General features: G+C 38.8%; 1 protein-coding gene across 2 annotated transcripts; it reads right to left on the reverse strand.

The window, feature by feature from the left end:
- Nucleotides 1-5,701: 5,701 nt before the first annotated feature.
- LOC137729074 (B3 domain-containing transcription factor VRN1) lies at nt 5,702-9,083 on the reverse strand. 2 transcript variants are annotated; one of them, XM_068467896.2, is made up of 5 exons: nt 8,602-9,028; nt 6,797-7,334; nt 6,653-6,709; nt 6,373-6,572; nt 5,702-6,281 (listed from the first exon to the last, which is right to left on the reverse strand). In XM_068467896.2, exons 1-5 carry the CDS (start codon nt 8,665-8,667, stop codon nt 5,988-5,990), a joined length of 1,155 nt encoding a protein of 384 aa, XP_068323997.2. In that variant the 5' UTR covers nt 8,668-9,028; the 3' UTR covers nt 5,702-5,987. The 2 variants fall into 2 exon arrangements, with proteins under 2 accessions (XP_068323997.2, XP_068323996.2); XM_068467895.2 differs by having other exon boundaries at nt 6,653-7,334; nt 8,602-9,083.
- Between the last annotated feature and the right edge of the window lie 9,633 nt (nt 9,084-18,716).

Here is an 18,716-nt window from a genome sequence, read left to right on the forward strand (position 1 = left end):
CCTCACCTCTAGGGTATTCTCATAAATTTCACATCTTAAGATTTCTAAAATAATAAAATTTGGGGCGGGTTGTCACAATTCACATAAATATCAAAGCTTAAAGCAAAGGATAATAACTCCACCCACTGTAAATAAATTGCTTTAAATAAATAAAAGTTGTGATTTGACTTTAAACCAACACTATTCACATAAATATGTCAAAATAGAAAAGGCAATAATTAAGTCTCCATCTTTTGGTTTTTCTTCTTGGGTGCAACACACCATTCCAAAAGTCTGGCCCCATTTCCCCTTTTTTATTCTTTCACACATGAATGATCGATCATTCACTTTTTTCTTTCTTTTTCTGTGCACAACTAGAACCACCTCTCTCCCACTGGCTCGCATTTTGCACACAGTAGAGGAAGAAGAAGCAACATCCGCAGCAGAGCCAGAAGAAACAGAGGCAGAGGAAGCTGATACAAATAGAGCAAAGGAAATGAAGCCGAAGAAAAGGAGGGTAACCCAATTGAGCTCGAGGGTATTCCAATGACCTTAACAGATATTAACTTGAAATTATAATTATTTAAAAAATATTGTTTACATGATGAAAATGTCCCTGGATTATTTGATGTATTATTTTGAACTTCTTTTGATTTTTTTTTTTGTTTTGAGGGCATTTGTGTCTAAAAATTTTGTCGAAGCCAATGACACCAAATTACTGTTCATCCCACTGCTGGCTTTATATATAATAGATTTATTTATTTAGGTATGATAATGGGCTTTAAGCCCTTTGGTCAAAAAAGGTAATCCCAAAATTGGGGGTCGCTGGTGGGATACAGGAATTTTCCAGCGTAGCAAAACTAGAAAAAATCTTTGTCGTCGTCGATCTCTTCACAAAAAAAAAAAAAAAAAAAAAAAAAAAAAAAAAAAAAAAAGAGGTGATAACGCTTCCCACGTTGTATATTAGACGGGAAATCACAAATTTGGGGACGACGAAGATGTTGGCATCTACCAGAGGGCTGCAATGCCATCAAAAGACGGTGGCCTTAGGCGCCAGGCTGAGCAGCATAAAACTTAAAGCTAAAATTACTGTGGGTCCTCAAGATCCGTCAAGAACGATGCGATATGGGTTTCCAAATCCGATAAGATTCTTCTGGATCTCTAGAAACCAATTTTCAGGTATGAGTTATCTCATGACGACTACAGGTCGTTGTAAATTTCAATTCTTATCGGAATTTGGTGGGGTGCTTTTGGGGCGGTGGGAGAGACGAAAAATAGATGAAAAAAATGGACATACCTAAGAACGATGTCATCTTGAACCATTGTTTTGGGTCTGGATTCTATGTAGCGTTTTCCACTTAGGCAAGAGCTTTTCGTGCTGATAACATGTTGTAAAATTGACGGTATGTGTGCAGTGGAACATAAAGTAAATAAGACACAATATTATGAGGTTCGGTAAGTGTGTCTACTTCATCGGGGCAACAGTAGTACTTTCTTTCATTATGTGAAATAATAGGAGTACAAAAATAACTCTTACTATTTTCTCTCTTTTCTCTATCCCAGCTCACTGATATTTTCTTTTGTATCTCTCTTCTTTCTCTTCTTCCTCTCCTCTGTCTTCTTTTCTTTTTCTCTTTTTTTTCCTTCCTCCGTATGCTCTCATTCTCTAGTCAAAAAATCACTGTAGCAACATTATTTGCTTTACTAACTTTCTTTGTATGAATAATTATATTCCAACATAATGGAGATTAGTGACGAACTATTCATGTGGTCCATCTACGTATTACATTACAACATAATGGAGTTTTTTGTAACTCTATGGCTTTCCTGTTTTTCTCCTTTTATATTTCTCAGCAAACCAATCATAAAAATCTAATGAATCCCCCGAAGAAGTGCATGGAACTTTACCAGTTACTTATTTTTAAAGAGCAAAAGGTAGAATTCGCACAATCTTCGAGAAATATTGGCTGCTGGAAGATTTCCTAACAAAGGTTTCTTGCAATTTTTGGCAGGCGGCGAAAATCAGAATACAACCAATTGAAACTTGAGTTTTGAAAGTTTATTTATGTTATTAAGAAGGTAATAGCAGATTGAAACTCTTACCAACCTTGTCTAAATATGCATTTTCTCCAAATACCTACTCAATTACTTATTTCCCAAACTAATGAAAATTGAACAGTACCGTGGATTTTTCGTTAAAACTCCCAATAAAAAAAGCTAAAACACCTACAAACCATTTATTTTCCAAAATAGTAAGGGTCAAGACAAAATAAAAACATTGGGTTCGGGATCATGTGAACTCAATGACCCCAATGTGGCTCCGCTACCAGCCCCTATAGGCCTTAACTACTGTCAATTTTTTTTTTTTTTAAAAAACAAAATTCTTTTAAAGATTGGTTTATAGGTTGATAAATTTCAACAACTTGACATATTGTAATTAACTTGCAGAACAATTAATATGTCTATGTATGTATCCTCAATTACTATCAGTTTAAAACACACAAAAATATTCACTTCAAATCTAGATCACCTCTTGCCCTAAACCCTAAATCCTAAATATCACCTTCCAAAGTTTTTCTTGGAATGAATACCACTTTTTGAAGGAAATTTCTTTAATACTATGTATCATTGAAAGAAATAAAAAAAAAAAATGAATGAACGAGATTGATAATGAAATTTGGAGAGAAAAAAAAAGATTGATAATGAAAAATGTACAAATTGTAGAAACCAAATTTAACATCTAAGAACACTAGTAGAATGAAACCACACCCATTTTTAAAACAACGTCGCTTGTTTAAAAAAGGGCTGCATGTGAAATATCTTATGTCTAGGCTTGATGTAAGATCCCACATCGTCCAAGGGTGAGGATCCTGTAAGTCCTATATGTATATGCCCATCTCTACCTTGCATGAGGCATTTCGGGAGCTCACTAGCTTTGGGTTTCATCAGAACTCCGAAGTTAAGCAAGTTCATGCAAGAGCAATCTCAGGATGGGTGACCCACTTGGAAGTTTTCGTGTGAGTTCCCAAAAACAAAACCGTGAAGGCGTGGTCGGGGCCCAAAGTGGACAATATCGTGCTACGGTGGAGTCGAACCCGAGATGTGGTGGGGGCCCGGGCCGGGATGTGACAATTTGGTATCAGAGCCACTCTCTGGCCGGATGTGTGCTGATGAGAACGTCGGGCCCCTAAGAGGGGTGGATTGTAAGATCTCACCATATCACCAAGGCCGAATGTGTGCTGACGAGGACGTCGGACCCCTAAGGGGGGTGGATTGTAAGATCCCATATCACCAAGGGGTGAGGATCCTGTAAGCCTTATATGTATATTCTCATCTCTACCTAGTACAAGGCCTTTTGGGAGCTCACTGGCTTCGGGTTTTATCAGAACTTCGAAGTTCAGCGAGTTCGCGCGAGAATAATCCTAGGATGGAAGATCCACTGAGAAGTTCTTGTGTGAGTTCCCAGAAACAAAACCGTGAGGACGTGGTCAACACTAGAAGTTTTCTATTTCTCAACTTTCCAAAGCGGAATGTTGTATGCCCTATTCAAGTAAAGAATGTAAAAATGTTAATAAAATTGACCTAATTTATACTATAGTAAACGACCATAATCTTGCATTTCCACTTATTCGATTGCATGATGTATTATATTGATAGATTGTTAGATTGAAAGAATAATTCGTTCAAGTTTTTGTAAAACTATATTTCCCACCATCCAAACAAGTTGTCCCAATTTTGTTTTTTATTCCGCCAGTCCTTTCTGAAATGTGGACCGCCCTTGATATAAATAGTAAAATACGCAAAAATATAAAATGAATTTAACTAAAAGATAAACAACCACATGACATGATGTTATTATTTTTTATTTATTAAGAGAAGTCTCTCGGATATTGAGTGGGTTGACCCGGGAAGAGATCCGGACGAACCTTCCACAATTAGTAGCAAGCTATAGTTATTCAGCTAGTTCGGGTTTGAAGGAGGTTATTTGAGAATTTCACTTTATCAGTTGCCACGATCAAACAGATTCACAGCTTACAAAATATCGAACCGAAGATCTCTTGTTTATTCTTTAGAAAGCTGTTGTTTGTACTTTTCTACTGAACAAATTGTCGTGGTTCATGACATGATATATTTGGGTGGAGAATTGGATTGACCCTTTGGCCTGTATGAAACAATTTGTATACGTACGTCTTATGTGTTTCCCTTCCCTCTCCCAATATTATATTTTTAGAGTTGTCAGAGGATTATATTTTTTAGTTGGCTAAATAACAATTGATTATAAGAATAATTAGAGAATTACTATTGTCAGCCATTGACGGAAGCAGGTCTCCCAGCCCATCAACGTATAAATTTTGAATGATTTCACCTACTCAAAATTCACATAAGATGCATCCTACTACTAAAATTCTGGTTTCTGCCACATATTTGTTCATCCACGCAAAAAGAATAAAGAAGTTTGGATATGAAAAAGTATGCTGACGAATTTGTATTGTTTCAAATCCCTATTCTTATCAAACACAAGAAAAACAAAAAATTTCCTACTTGAACAAAAAATCTTGTAGTTTTGCCGTCCACTTTGCGTTGGTGGGTAGTAGTTGCTTGCACAACTCAAATAGTTAATGTGAAAGAACATTTAAACTTCCAAATGTGATAAACCAATTTGGTCTAAAATATCATCTACAAATATGTGTTAGGTCAATTAGTCAATATAGCGTATTTTCGCTTTGCACCAGAGTCGGATCACTCCACATAGACTAAACTAGTTTAGTCTATAATTGACATAACATGACATGCACACATGACTATCACAATATGCATAAAAATAGTACAAAAATAGGATCTCCCTGGCATTTTCCTTGCTAGTATAAAGAAAAAATGATCATCTTGAGAAAAAAAATCACATTTAATGGCAAAGATGGTGTGCATCTTTTTTCTTTTAAATCATTTTCAATTGTCCCCAACTTCCCAAATACTACCAAATTCCATGAATTTGGAAAGTCATCAACTACTTCCCTTGATCTCTAATGAGGATTTGGATCCCATCCAGATTCAAATTGTAGGGATTCTAAAGATCGTCACATCTTATTCATTCATCATATATTGTGCAATCAGAAATCATTTTGAAATTTTTATTTAAAATTAAACACAAATAGTACCTAATAAAAACTGACCATACAATATTCGATAAACAATTAGAATATAAGTATCTTTAGAATTCTCACAAAGAGAATCCGAAAAGGATCCTCATTCCTCTACTGAGACATTGGAAAAAGTTGCCACCAAATAAAACTGCGCCGAAAGCAATAATACGTTGAGGTTTTTAATGAGGCTTCTTTTTACTTTTTCTTATTTCATTCAAGTCTTTGGGTCGCTCAGAGAATAGTGAGACTGTAAAGTGATACACAAATACAGCCTAATCCAGCCCAATGTGGCTTGGCTTCCATTAAAAAATTAAAATGATAGACAAAAAGATGGTGTTCAAATAGAATATTGTTATATAAAATTCAATGAGGATAAAGGCAACGCCATGAGCACTTGCACATCAACCTCGTAAAATAATTCAATAGGAATAGTAAACAAATCTGGCAGATGGAAGACATTATCGGAATTATGCATTGGTTGCAGGAGAGAATTTCTCGTAGGTTAGTTAAGCCAGTTGGCCAGAAACCGAATTCAATGCATTTTACCCGTAAGACGTAAGTACATAGAACGTAATGCCAGATGAAGTACCAATGACTAATAAGTGCATAGAAATATGAAGCAATAACGGCAGTTGACAACATAGCATTGAACAATCTATTTACAGTGCTAGCCAAGACTCGAAAATTTATATTAAAACTCCTAAACAACAAAAAAAAGTTCGTAGTCATCCTGAAAGTTGGGTACTAAATAGATCTAAATACTTCCACATGAACAAATCAGATCACTACACAAAGAGAACAGAGATTCTTTGATGCAGTTTCGACATTCAAATTTACCAGAAAGGTACCCAGTAATTTCTAATCGGTTTAGCTGGGGGTGAGATGTCGCTTTTGAGGCTGGTTCACAAATCCTGCATCTTCAAGAACGCGAAATACAGTAACTTTCAGCACAATGTCCTTCATCTTGAGAAATTCAAAGACACAAACATCCCCCTCTCCCAGATTGTTATCCATCGTAAACTCATACCATCCCTGGCTTAATTTTGCTCTACCTCCTCTATAAAGGCATCGGACTGACCATTGTCTACCATCAGCGGACTGAAGTTTGATGAATCCTGAAACCCCATTTAAATTCTTTTCGGCAAAGCAGGATGGCAAATACTGCATGAGCAAAAAGTAATGTTAAGCCAAGACGTAACAATCTGAAATCAACAAGCAGAACCAATGTATCACATCATTATTGAAGACTCACCATTATACAACCTCTATATAGGTAGGATGGTCGAAGGACGACCCTGCAGAAAGGATTATCTGGCTCAAATGTTTTGGCTGCATTGATAGCCCTTTCTCTTTCTTCAGCTGTCATGGTTCTCTTCCTTGCAGATGCACTTTCATAAAACCGAAAGCGGATTTCCACTTCTTTTTCTTGTTTAGAAGAAGACTCCTGCACATCTGCACTCTCATAGAATTAAAAACGAGGTTCGCAATTCCCATTAACGATATGACAAACAGTATGAGTTCAGAGATCTTACCAGGATTAACCTTCCGCTTTTTTCTCATAGTCTTCTTTATGCTTCGTGTATCTTCACCTGGACTACGCAATTTGACTTCATCCACTGTCTTTTTAAGCTCTGTTACATTAAATTGAAGACCATTATCTCGAGTAGATTCATTACCTGCTTGTAGATCATCACCCTTCGACAGATGCAGGTTCCCAGCATCACTCCTGCTCATGCAATTCTTAGGTTTGGAACCATTAAACAAATTCTGCAGCGATGGAGTACAATTTTTCCCAGGCATCAGTTGATTTGCAGAGTCACCAAAGCGCTTGTCTCTCAAAGAATCGGTAACAATGGATGTAGGGGAGGAACCCAAGATTTCAACCGAGTCATCATCTTCCATTTCTTCAAAAACTTGATACCGGTAAACAGAACCTCCAGTACTACTGAGAGCAGTAGGTTGATAGTTAATCTCAGCAGTTTTCAAATTAAATATATGGACAGTGAAAGACGAACACCCTTCATATCTGAATGTTAAAAAGTATCCAACACGGATTGAATAATGTTCAATGAACTCCTGCCAACCACCGTGAAACCAAAACTTGTTATCAACCTTCTTTACTCCCACATGCCAAACACGACCATCAGGAACAGTGAGCTTAGCAGTGGTAGATAGCTCATTTCTGAATTTCTGGACAAAACTTTCCGGGATCCTCTACAATTACAAAATCAAGCAAGGGTTTTAGCTAGAATAAAACACCCACCATGCAAAGTTTCAGGTCCATGAAGGTGATTCTTAAACCAATCAGATAATTATATGAACAAAACTTACGTTATTTGTATGAAACAAATCTCATGTTGTTTCAGAGGCCTCCCAAAGGAATGAAGCAAGTAAACCACAAATTTTTTCGGAGACAAAAGTGACCAGAAAATAAAAGCAGAGGCAACTATTAAGAAGCATATCAATTTTTGATATGAGCCTAAACAATCAGACTGGAGAGACTAGAAATGGAGTAAGAACAACGCTATTACCACCATTCGGGAAATGAATTATAATTGTAAAATCCGATAAAAACTTCTTTATTTGCTGAGAATTCATAAATTCAAAGTTGCTAATGCACCGTTGCAACTTTTACCGATAGTAGAGCACTACAACTCTAATTTTGTTTCTTCAACGAATAGCAGAGATTAAGAAAAATAGTGGAAATCTCAAGCGATTTTTGGTCCTACCTAAAGTATAGTCCAAATAACTTTTATCTAGTTAAACAATTATACGTGCAACGGTGCAAGACTCCCTCTACCTCGACGAAAATTCCTACCAGGAATAAACAATCTATCATATATCATCCATTGGTGCCAGAAGATTTTCAAACTTAGAATAACATTCCATCTCCCTAAACGGAGCCAAACCGATATCAAATCTCATGTTTTCATTCCAGTAAGAAATAAAGTTAGCATCCATACTGAGCTGGCTTTTGATTATCTTCCTAACATTAGGAATCTCATGAACGAAATTTAAAATTAAAAAAAAATAATAATAAATAAAAAATCAGAGAAGTCAAATTTCGTTTTGAAAAATCTTATTAACCATTGACAATGTAACCAAACAAGTCTATCGGATTTCTATTAGAACACCCTTTGACGAAAAATTGAAGAAAATATCTAAACAACCTGGAATTACCATACAACCAAACCAAAGTTTCAACCTTTATGTTTTTACCCACCCACCAAAAAAAACACACACAAACTGGGAATTTGAAGGGTTTTTTCCTGTCTTAAATGGGTCTGCAAAATCCTCCAGAAACAGAAGAAATAAAACCCAATTTTGCATCTGGATTCCACACCCCCAGTTTTCTCAGCACACCAAACAAAGCAAGATTAAAATAACCCAAACATTAATCACTAATCAGCAGTTCAGCACAGAATTAAGAACAAAAAACCACAATTAAAAGGCTAAATATAAAGAGAGTAAGAGATTGTACCAGCTGCTTGGCTTGGAGAGTAGAGGACACAATCAGCTTGTGAAAATAAGGGGTCATCATTTTCATTTTTTTTTTTTGGGCTTTGGTCGCAGGAAGGCTTTTTTTTTTTTTTTTTTTTTTTTTTTTGGGGGGGGGGGGGCGGGGGGCGGGTTGGTTTTGCAGGTTTTGGTCAGGAGAAAAGCATTGAAATTGTGTAGATTTTGCAGGGTGAGAGCGACTGACTGAGGAGTGAGGGAAGGCTGTTGTGTGAATCTGTGTCCTATGTTTTCAGATCTGAGTTTTAACCCCTCCACAGAACCTACAGGCCTACACAAAAACACTTCTCCAAAAACAGGTCCTAGGAGTCAAACTCTCGTTTACCAACAAAAAAACACAAAAATAAAAACAAATAAGCCTCTGTGCAATTACGTATCTAATCTACTCTGCTCTGCTACTTGACCTAAACGTTGAACGAGTCCAAGCTGGGTCCATGTCCTTCGCCTGCCACAATCCATTTTGTGTACGGGTCGGGTTCCTCACAGCAAATTGAGTCTAACCCAACTATCATAAACTCGTCAACTTTCTTGCTTTTCCTTGTTTCCCTTTTTTTTTTTTTGGTAAACTTCCTTGTTTCCTTTTTTGTGAACGGAATGCTCCAGTTAATTAGTACACAATCACATTCCCAAATAAACCCACATTTTACAATGGTGTAAATGAGATTGGTCGTGCGATCCAATACCTTGGTAAGCTTCTGGCAAGTAGACATTGTGGGACAATGATTTTTCGAGATCGGGTTAAGTGAATCAGAATACAGTTACCTTAGAAGTTCGGTCATGACTCATCAGTTTCGAGTGGAGCTGGATCAGACGGAGTAGTGGTGCCACCATCATTCCATTCCGTGGCAATAGGCAAAGTCAGAGTGACTTCGTCAATAATGACCATACTTGTTCCGCAAGATAAAAAGATCTGATCCAACATGGAATAAGCTAGACCCTCTACATATCTTAGGGTTCCTACAATCTAGAAATTAGCATGCGCTGCAAGTAATCACACTCCTAAGAGGACGTGACATCTACTTCTCGATATTCTTTGACACACCCCGACCGAGATCAGGGCGTGCTGGCCGTCACACGAAGGTGACGTAACCATGTGCACGTGCGAAAGCTAATAAAGTAATAATATAAAAAGTACGAATAATTAAAAACTAGCATACAAAGTACTAAAACAAGTGCTAGCGTAAGTGAAACACAAATTCAGAGCAAGTCTACAGCAGTCCAAAAGAAAAGATGCGACAACAGTACACCCGAAGGTGACCCTACGTTGGTGAGTGTCTGTCAGAAATGCCAGAAAAGCCCTTTGGGAAACCACCGAAACTGCTAAGCAACTAGAACCTGGAGGGGCGCAAAACAAAAGCGTGAATGGGCAAAAACAAAGCTTTTCGAAAACCATTTAGTAAAATACATTCTAACCCCTCGCCGTAAAACCTGTATACTTCCCAGAAAATAACATATATACGTATGTATAGATATGCCAATCATGCTCAAGGGTATGCCAATCATGCTTAAGAATATGCCATGTCGGAACCTCATAATGAAATGCAAGTGCTCAGGTATAGATCGTAATCATAACATATAATCTGGCAGCCGGAGTCACCTAACGTGACCTGTACGGCTGCATATAGAGCTCAAATCTCATACTCAATAACTGAACCTGCCCACGAGTCGGAACCACCTAAAGTGGTCTGTACGACAGGCCTGGGAGTAATACATATATACGCTCTAGTGCTACGATCACGTGAAGGCTGTGCGAATAATCGCGGGTCACCTACGAGTCGGAACCACCTAAAGTGGTCTGTACGACAGGACTGTGCACCTAACTTGGATCCAAGCTGAGCGTGTGGTGCGGGAGGTGAACATCACGTGAAGGACTATGCCCTACTCTGGGCGGGAGCACTAACACCGGGGGTGCAGGTTATGAGCTCTCTAAGCATCTCAAACTACTGCTGAATGTAAATATGAATAACACTTACCTGGCACTTACCTGTGCGTCCACAGCACCCAATATGCATATGTATATGTATACCACTACTAATGTATGCAATGATGCATAAACGATAATAATATGGTGCATGGCATAAAATAATTAACCCTTTTCAAACAATTTCTGGGAAAATAAATGTATATAGGTATATACGGAAAACCAAAAGCCCACTCACTGGTATGTGGAAGGGTCGTAGCCCCCCTACCTCGAGTGACCACGCTCGTCCTCGGGATACATATCACCTATATGCGAAATAACTATAAAAACGTCAATTTTAAAGCACATAACCAACTTCTCGTAATAACTTCTCATACATTGCTCAAATTGGACAAATGAATATACCAACGTGCTCTACACAACCTCAGGATCACACCCATATTTTTAGAAAAAAATTTCTCCGCCGCACGCGCCCCCACGCGCCGGCCACGCGCAGGCACGTGCCTGGCACGCTGACGGCGTCAACTGACGCCGTGAGGAATATTCCGTTAGTTCTAACGGATTCCGTCAACGGCGTCAGGAATATTCTGTCGAATTTGACGGAATATTCCGTCTCCTTCTCCGATAAACCTCCGGCGCCGTCGCCGGTGCCGGAAAACTGGGAAATTTTAAAACCGTGTTTTCTCACTCGTTTCTCAACCATTTTTCATGATTCTTGCACCAAAACGACGCCTAGAACTAGTAGAACAACGATATACAAGTTTTAAGGGTCAAAAACCACCAGAACTTACCTGTTCAAACTATCCAAAACCGGCCAACTCCGACCACGGTGATCCCGACGTCAAAACTCTTCAAACGAAGCACTCCGAGGCTCCTTGGGACACCACCAAGCTACCTATGAGCTTCAAATTTCCTAAAACGTTAGTATTTACGTTCGCATGAATAGTACTCAAATCAGACCACCTTGAAACGACGTGAAAACGTTAGAGTTCTCACCTGAAAATGGTACGATCGTGCTCCTCTCAACCTCACGAGCTTGAAGGTGTACTTGGTTTCCTCGATCTGTAAGGGTTTGGTGTAGTTGTGTGTGTGTCCGTACGTTTCCAAAGAGAAGGGAAGGAATGGAGCTCGGAAGAGAGAGATAGGGAAATGGACAGGGGATAGAGGGGAGTGACAGTGTGTGTGTGTGTGGCCCAGCACATGCCACACCACACAAAACAACCAATAATGTAACGAAAATGAACTAGGGGCAAAGTGGTCATTTCACACGTACGATTTCGATAATTTCGGGACGGGATGTCACATTCTTTAGGATTCTCCAGACTTAGAAGATCAATGAGAATGTCTTAGGATCGAATCAGCTTGACTTCAATCGTCTAATATTTTGTTGATGAGCGAAGAAAAATTCGGGGGCACAATATTCTTGGTGGTGACTTCTTGGATCATCTGATCTATTAAAGTCACATAGAGCTTCGAATTGCCCAACAAGAGCTCCCACGCATGTCTACTAATGTGTGGCATAGTGAGTTGATGGGAGCTTGACATGATTTGAAAATGTCGCAACTAAGCTCAATTATGTGGACCTAGAAGATATTGCGGTACTTCCTAATAGTAAAGACATAACCATTTGGGAACACCTTGTGCAAGTTTGATAAGCAACCAGCGTCATCAAAACTAATAAGGCAAACATAATTTTGAGGATCAGGGAATTGGATCTAGGGCTGGGCCCAATTTTGAAGGGACCAGACTAGACCCGGGTTTAAAAGAAACAGGCCGGGCTGGGGCGGGTACAACAAATTCTAATACATGAACTGAACCTAACCCGGCCCGTTTGAAACGTGCCGGGTCCAAGGGTCATTTTTTTTGTTTTTATTCTCTTCTTCTTTAACTTTCTTGAATCTCGATTGTTCGAGGAGATGTTGAATCATGGCAACAAGAATGCAAGCCTTCTAATTCTCTTCTTCTTCAAGTATCTTGTTCCCATTTAACCCTTTCAACCCTACACAAAGATTGGGGATTCTCCCCCAATCTCAAAACCCTCAATCCAACCTTTTGACGTTCCAATATAGCAATACTGCAATAACACCTATATATATCTAGGAATATTGCAATAAGTCAGAAATGCAATTCAAATTTTAAAAAAACCCTAAACGGTGGTAATAGATCAATCATCAATATACAAATTTTAATTTAAAAACCCTAAAATCCCTATACCAGAAATTCACATTAATAACAAAACTCTAATTCAAAATTATCTAAATTTGAAAGGGATGATGGTTGGTAGCAGTGTCCTCGACGACGGTGATGGTAGTTGCGACGGCAGTGGTGTTGTCGAAGAGTGGAGAATCAAGCCGTCGTGGTTTTGGAACTTAGGTTCTCTAGAATGTCATCGAGGAGGATAGCTGGATAGGTGGTGCTGTTGTGTTGGTCATGACGGAGGTGATGGGTTGGCTGATTTATGTGAGGTGAGGCTGGTGAGCACTATCGTCGAGGAGAAGAAGACGATTGAGAGTTGGAGACGAGGAAGTCGAGGGAGGGACGGATGGTGGAGGGACTGATTATGGAAACTTGGACTTGGGATGACTAGGGTAGAAACTAACGGTTGAGATTGGATGATAGGTTATCATTCAATCTCGACCGTTCATTATAATTAGAAATGGATCAGTCTGAGACCCCATTTTTCTAAGTATATGGACTTGGCCCACCCCGTAAATGACATTAGCCCACCCCGCCCTACCCCGTTTATTCTCTAAAATATTTGGAACCGGCCCGTACCCGCCTCGAACTTAGACTACCTGCCCCAAGCCGTTGTTCCTCTACCCGTTTGCCCACCCTTAGTTGGATATGATTGAGATGCGAAAAGATAAGCCCAAATTCATAGTACCTCTAGGGTAGTGGAAAAACATTTTTAATGCCAATTTAGTGGTAGCATGCAATTGTGGTGTTGTATGTTGTCAACATATCAGCAACAAAGGTGATATCCTCCTAATACAATTAGTTAAGTACAATAAAGTACAAGTTGAACTTAGATATGGAACTTCGAGTTACACAACCTCTTAAAGGGTCTCATCTGCATCTAGCAAATGGATGATCATGGGTGTACTCAAAAGTAATACTTTTTGGGTGTGGTTTGACAGAAAAACCAGAATATCGTCAGAACAATGCTTGAACTTCAGGTCAAGATATGAACAAGTTTTCCTAAGATTCTTAATCTCAAATTTCCGACTTCATATGTGAGGTAGTTTGCTCATGCTCTTTTAAAATCTTAGTAAGATTCATATCATCAACATAGATTAAAACTCTAGCAAGTTCGGAATACTTCTTAATGAACAAGCAAATGGCATATTATACTCAAATATCCATGATTGATCAAGTAATCACTTAGACGGGTATACCACATTGGCACATTCACCAACATTGATTGAATTCGCAAAGTGAATGTCTCATTCAATTGAGACAATATTTTGTGGTCTATAATTATTTGAACCAATCCATCTTATTCTAAGGAAACTTAATGTAAATCTACGTATCAAGATCCCTATAGAGAAACAATACAACTACACTTACAATGCTGCATCAATCATAGGGTGTTTGAGAGAAGTCTTGCACCATAAGGTGTGCATTGCATCCCATTATTTGATTCATCTTATTATGCTTCCTTTCCTATTTGTCACACATCAAGGTTACGTTAGACAATGTAGGAATGATAGGTCATAAACATACTTTTATTGTGGTGGGCTAATATGTTAACAAAATTAGCTACTTGCTCCTCTATTGTAACATGACCATCATCTACCAATCCACCATGAGTTTGTAGTAAATCACATAAAACTGCAAATGCATTCCTATCCATTCGCAGCTCCCACAAACAGTTAGTATCACTCAATCGCGTGATACGATTTATTTCCTTTCTCCTAACATGAAGTCTAACAAATGTCCTCTGCTCTAAGCTAGCTATTTCCCATTGTCTCCTTTGTTGTTGTCTATACCTTAACAATTGTGCATTTATAGTAAAGAATTGTGCCATTATAATCCAAACGTTCAAAAGAACAAAGAATTGAGTCTCATATTCATCCATACCTTCACATGCAAAAAAAACAACACATGAATGAATGAAGCATCAACATACACATGATTCAATTACAAGCGTATGATTAAATGATAAAACAAAGTGGAGCATCATATCCTTATTGCAATTCTTAAAGTGAAGCATCAACTTTGGCATGCACTGAAAATCTGAGAGTGATACCATCTGAGGATTCGACTAATGTTATATGACCTAAATGCACTTCAGTCTTGCAAAAACCAAGGTCATTAAAAATTAATGCAAACAAAGAGATGTTGCAATGAAAAGGTGAAATTTCGAAAGATGCATTTGTCTGTGTCCATATTCAAGATATGGTGCTCGGTTCCTTTTACAAGAAAAATTATATATTGTATATTGAAACACCAAATAATGGGACTCGGTCAAATTATTTATGTGCTTGAAAATTCTAAAATAAGTAACTTCTAATTTCAAAGTGTCAAATTATTATTATTTGAAATGCTGATATGAAATAGAGCAAGGGAGAGGCATTTCCTTCCCGGGAAATCCATGTATTATAGCTAGCATACCATATATACTAAATACTGTATAGAATAAGAAGACAAAGAAGACATTTAAGATGATAATAAATGTGTAACTATGAAATTTCTAAGACAAGAAAGAGAATAATCCCTGAACTCATTCGAAACTGATGCCCAGTATCTAACTCTACCCTATAGTTCATCTACTCTCACTCCCTTATAATCCTCAAAATTCTTATTCTACAGACAAACCAAATGTTTAAAAAAACTTCCAACGTCAAACAACCCCATGAAACTCTAGCCTTTTCTCCCTTCCTAGAAATCAAAAACTTCTAAGCCAAGCAATTATCCTCAACAATCATATATATTGGTGAGGGGAGCACTAAGATTCTGTGTGTCTCCGTGTTTTTTGTTTAGCATTTAGAAGGTCAATGTATAGAAAACTAGATATAAAATGACTATATTTTAAGTAGCAATGAAGTTCAAAACTATACTTTACGACTTATAAGAAATTTCCAAGAAACACATGGAGGGTGAGATTCCTTGTTCCTCAACAGGAACTTTAGAAATCCAGTTCATTTGAAACGCAAGAGTAACACAACTAAATATAAAGCAAATTAGCAAACAAATAAACCATGAGGATATTCATGCTTGAAAGAGCTTTCTTCTGCCATGTAAATTAGAAAAGAATATGATATTTCTGGTTATCTCTATTTCAGAATTGGTTATTTTTGGGTCGATTTGATAGAAACCATTTGGATGTTTCTTCATACAACTGTTCAATCTCCAGAGAACAATTTACATCTGGGTATTTCTTGACTAGAGAAGCAATGAATTGCTGGGACAGAACGCCTCGTCCCATTCCGTTCCATCCTGTCCCACGTACCAAATGCACCCTTATTTATACTAATTGTGATGGGACTTCATACCTTACAAGTAATACAAAACCTATGATGATTGATCCTAAATTCTGTTGGTTTTCTACTTTAAAATTACATAATCACATTCCTAAATAAGCACACTATTTACAACAATCTCATGTTTTAAATTGCACAATTTTTAGATCATTATTCAAAGATCAGTCTTACGAAAAAATTAGCCAAATCTGATAATATTGAATTATCTAACCATAACCAAACAAATAGACGAACACCATTTTTTTTTGTTAAGAATGAAAATTAAGCCAATATTTGCAAGAGTAATATTCAAATGATGATTAGAAAAATGAACTATTCAAATAATAAAACGAAGTAGTGGAGTTAGTCCAATCAAATGATTAGTGATGTATTAACCTACAATAGGTGAAGCAAAATGGTGTGAGTTTATCATTTTCCATTTGAAAAAAATCTCCCCATTTTATTTATTTCTCATCCAATGATTCGGTTAAACAAATAAAATATTAAACCAACTAGCATTCAACGGTTCAGTTTTGACTAATACCTCATTTGAACATTTAAACCTATTCCAATATATCAATAACAAATGTCCAACATTTTAAGACTCAAGAGTTTTAATTGTTCTAAGCATCCATGCGTCTCACACGTTTGAATACATTCAAATTGTGACATCCCACATCGCCTAGGGGTGTGATCCTTATATGTATATTCCCATTCCTACCTAGCACGAGGCCTTTTGGGAGCTCACTGGCTTCGGGTTCTGTAGGAACTCCGAAGTTAAGCGAGAAGGGGGCTTGAGCAATCCCATGATGGGTGACCCATTGGGAAGTTGCTCGTGAGTTCCCAAAAACAAAACCGTGAGGGAATGGTAAGCCCAAAGCGGACAATATCGTGCTATGGTGGTGGAGCGGGCCCGGGAAGTGATCCACCCCGGGCCGGGATGTGACAGATTGGTATCAGAGCCTAATCATGGTAGCATGTGTGCCGACGAGGACGTCGGGCCCCTAAGGGGGGTGGATTGTGACATCCCACATCGCCCAGGGGTGTGATCCTTGTATGTATATTCCCATCCCTACCTAGCACGAGGCCTTTTGGGAGTTCACTGGCTTCGGGTTCTGTAGGAACTCCGAAGTTAAGCGAGAAGGGGGCTTGAGCAATCCCATGATGGGTGACCCATTGGGAAATTGCTCGTGAGTTCCCAAAAACAAAACCGTGAGGGAATGGTAAGCTCAAAGCGGATAATATCGTGCTGTGGTGGTGGAGCGGACCCGGGAAGTGGTCTCCCCCGGGCTAAGATGTGACAAATATTTATTTGGTATCAGAGCGTAACCCTGGTAGCGTGTGTGCCGACGAGGACGTCGGGCCCCTAAGGGGGGTGGATTGTGAAATCCCACATCGCCCAGGGGTGTGATCCTTATATGTATATTCTCATCCCTACGTAGCACGAGGCCTTTTGGGAGCTCACTGGCTTCGGGTTCTGTAGGAACTCCGAAGTTAAGCGAGAAGGGGGCTTGAGCAATCCCATGATGGGTGACTCACCGGGAAGTTCTCGTGTGAGTTCCCAAAAACAAAACCGTGAGGGCGTGGTCGGGGCCCAAAGCGGACAATATCGTGCTACGGTGGTGGAGCGGGCCCAGGAAGTGGTGCCGTCCGGGTCGGGATGTGACACAAATGATTAAGTTTTTTGGAACATAAAAATTTTGTAACAACTCGTCCCGAGGGTTTACAGAGCAAAAAGGGTATTTTGTATTTTCACTAAGTTTGTGGATATTTTTCTTTTAAAAAAAATGATTTTTGGTGTTAAATGGTGTGCCCAGGGGCCCACCCCTATTTTGGCTATCCCCAGCCCCATTTTCTAGACTGCCACGTGGCAGTTCCCTAGCCCTCTTCGGAGAAGGAGGATTCTCTACCCTCCTATTCTCATTCCCTTCCATCCCCTCCTTTCACACATTGTTTTTTGTCTTATTATCTCTATAAAAACAATCAATATAAGATGTTAACGTGGCATCACCATGACCGTTCAAATAGGAAAAGATGGAAGGGTAAAGAGATTAGGAGGGTAGAGAATCCTCCTCCCTCTTCTTCTCTATCTCCCTTTCATGCCGTGCTCTCATTTCTCTCCCTCTCTTCACTCTCGGACTCCCTCTCTCTGAGCTTTCACCACTCTACAAACCCACCTTCCTCCTCTCTGTGATCACACACATGCACCACCACCTGCACACCTAGATGGAAGAGCCCCAAAAACCCCAAGCCGTGCATGGGAAGCCCCACAGTGAAGTTATCACTGTTCATTGTCTTCTCCGACGTGTTTCGTATTTTTCCAACGTTGGGAAGCTTCTAGAAACCCTTGGGCTGTGCTTTAGGATTAGATTGAAGCTTATTTTAATTGGTGTATACGTGTGAATCGCAGAAAATAGCTCGGAGTAGCTTTTCCAAATTTTCGAGCGAGCATCGTCCTTTTCGAGGCAATTTTCGGCCAAACCACGGCAAGTTGGCCAACATGCAAGGTATCAATCTCTTCTTCTCGTTGAGTACTGCAACTTTCCTTTTTGAATCACCCAATTTCGTTGAGTATTGAATAAATTATATCCATTTGCATCTAATCGATGAGGGAGAGAAGTGTTCTAGAGAGAGATTAAATAAAAAAATAAACCACAAATAAAACGCACAATAAATTACTATATTACATCTAAAATC

This window comes from Pyrus communis, chromosome 10 (genome assembly GCF_041283825.1).
Source record: "Pyrus communis isolate YQ-2024b chromosome 10, ASM4128382v1, whole genome shotgun sequence".
Lineage (NCBI taxonomy): Eukaryota > Viridiplantae > Streptophyta > Magnoliopsida > Rosales > Rosaceae > Pyrus > Pyrus communis.

Excerpts from the sequence above, each read along its gene's own strand:
- LOC137729074 (XM_068467895.2), bottom strand. The coding sequence starts at position 8,667 with ATGAAAATGATGACCCCTTATTTTCACAAGCTGATTGTGTCCTCTACT. Across the intron at positions 6,573-6,652 it reads AAAGCGGAAGGTTAATCCTG|ATGTGCAGGAGTCTTCTTCT; the intron begins GTAAGATCTCTG and ends ATGAGAGTGCAG. Across the intron at positions 6,282-6,372 it reads TATATAGAGGTTGTATAATG|TATTTGCCATCCTGCTTTGC; the intron begins GTGAGTCTTCAA and ends TTGCTCATGCAG.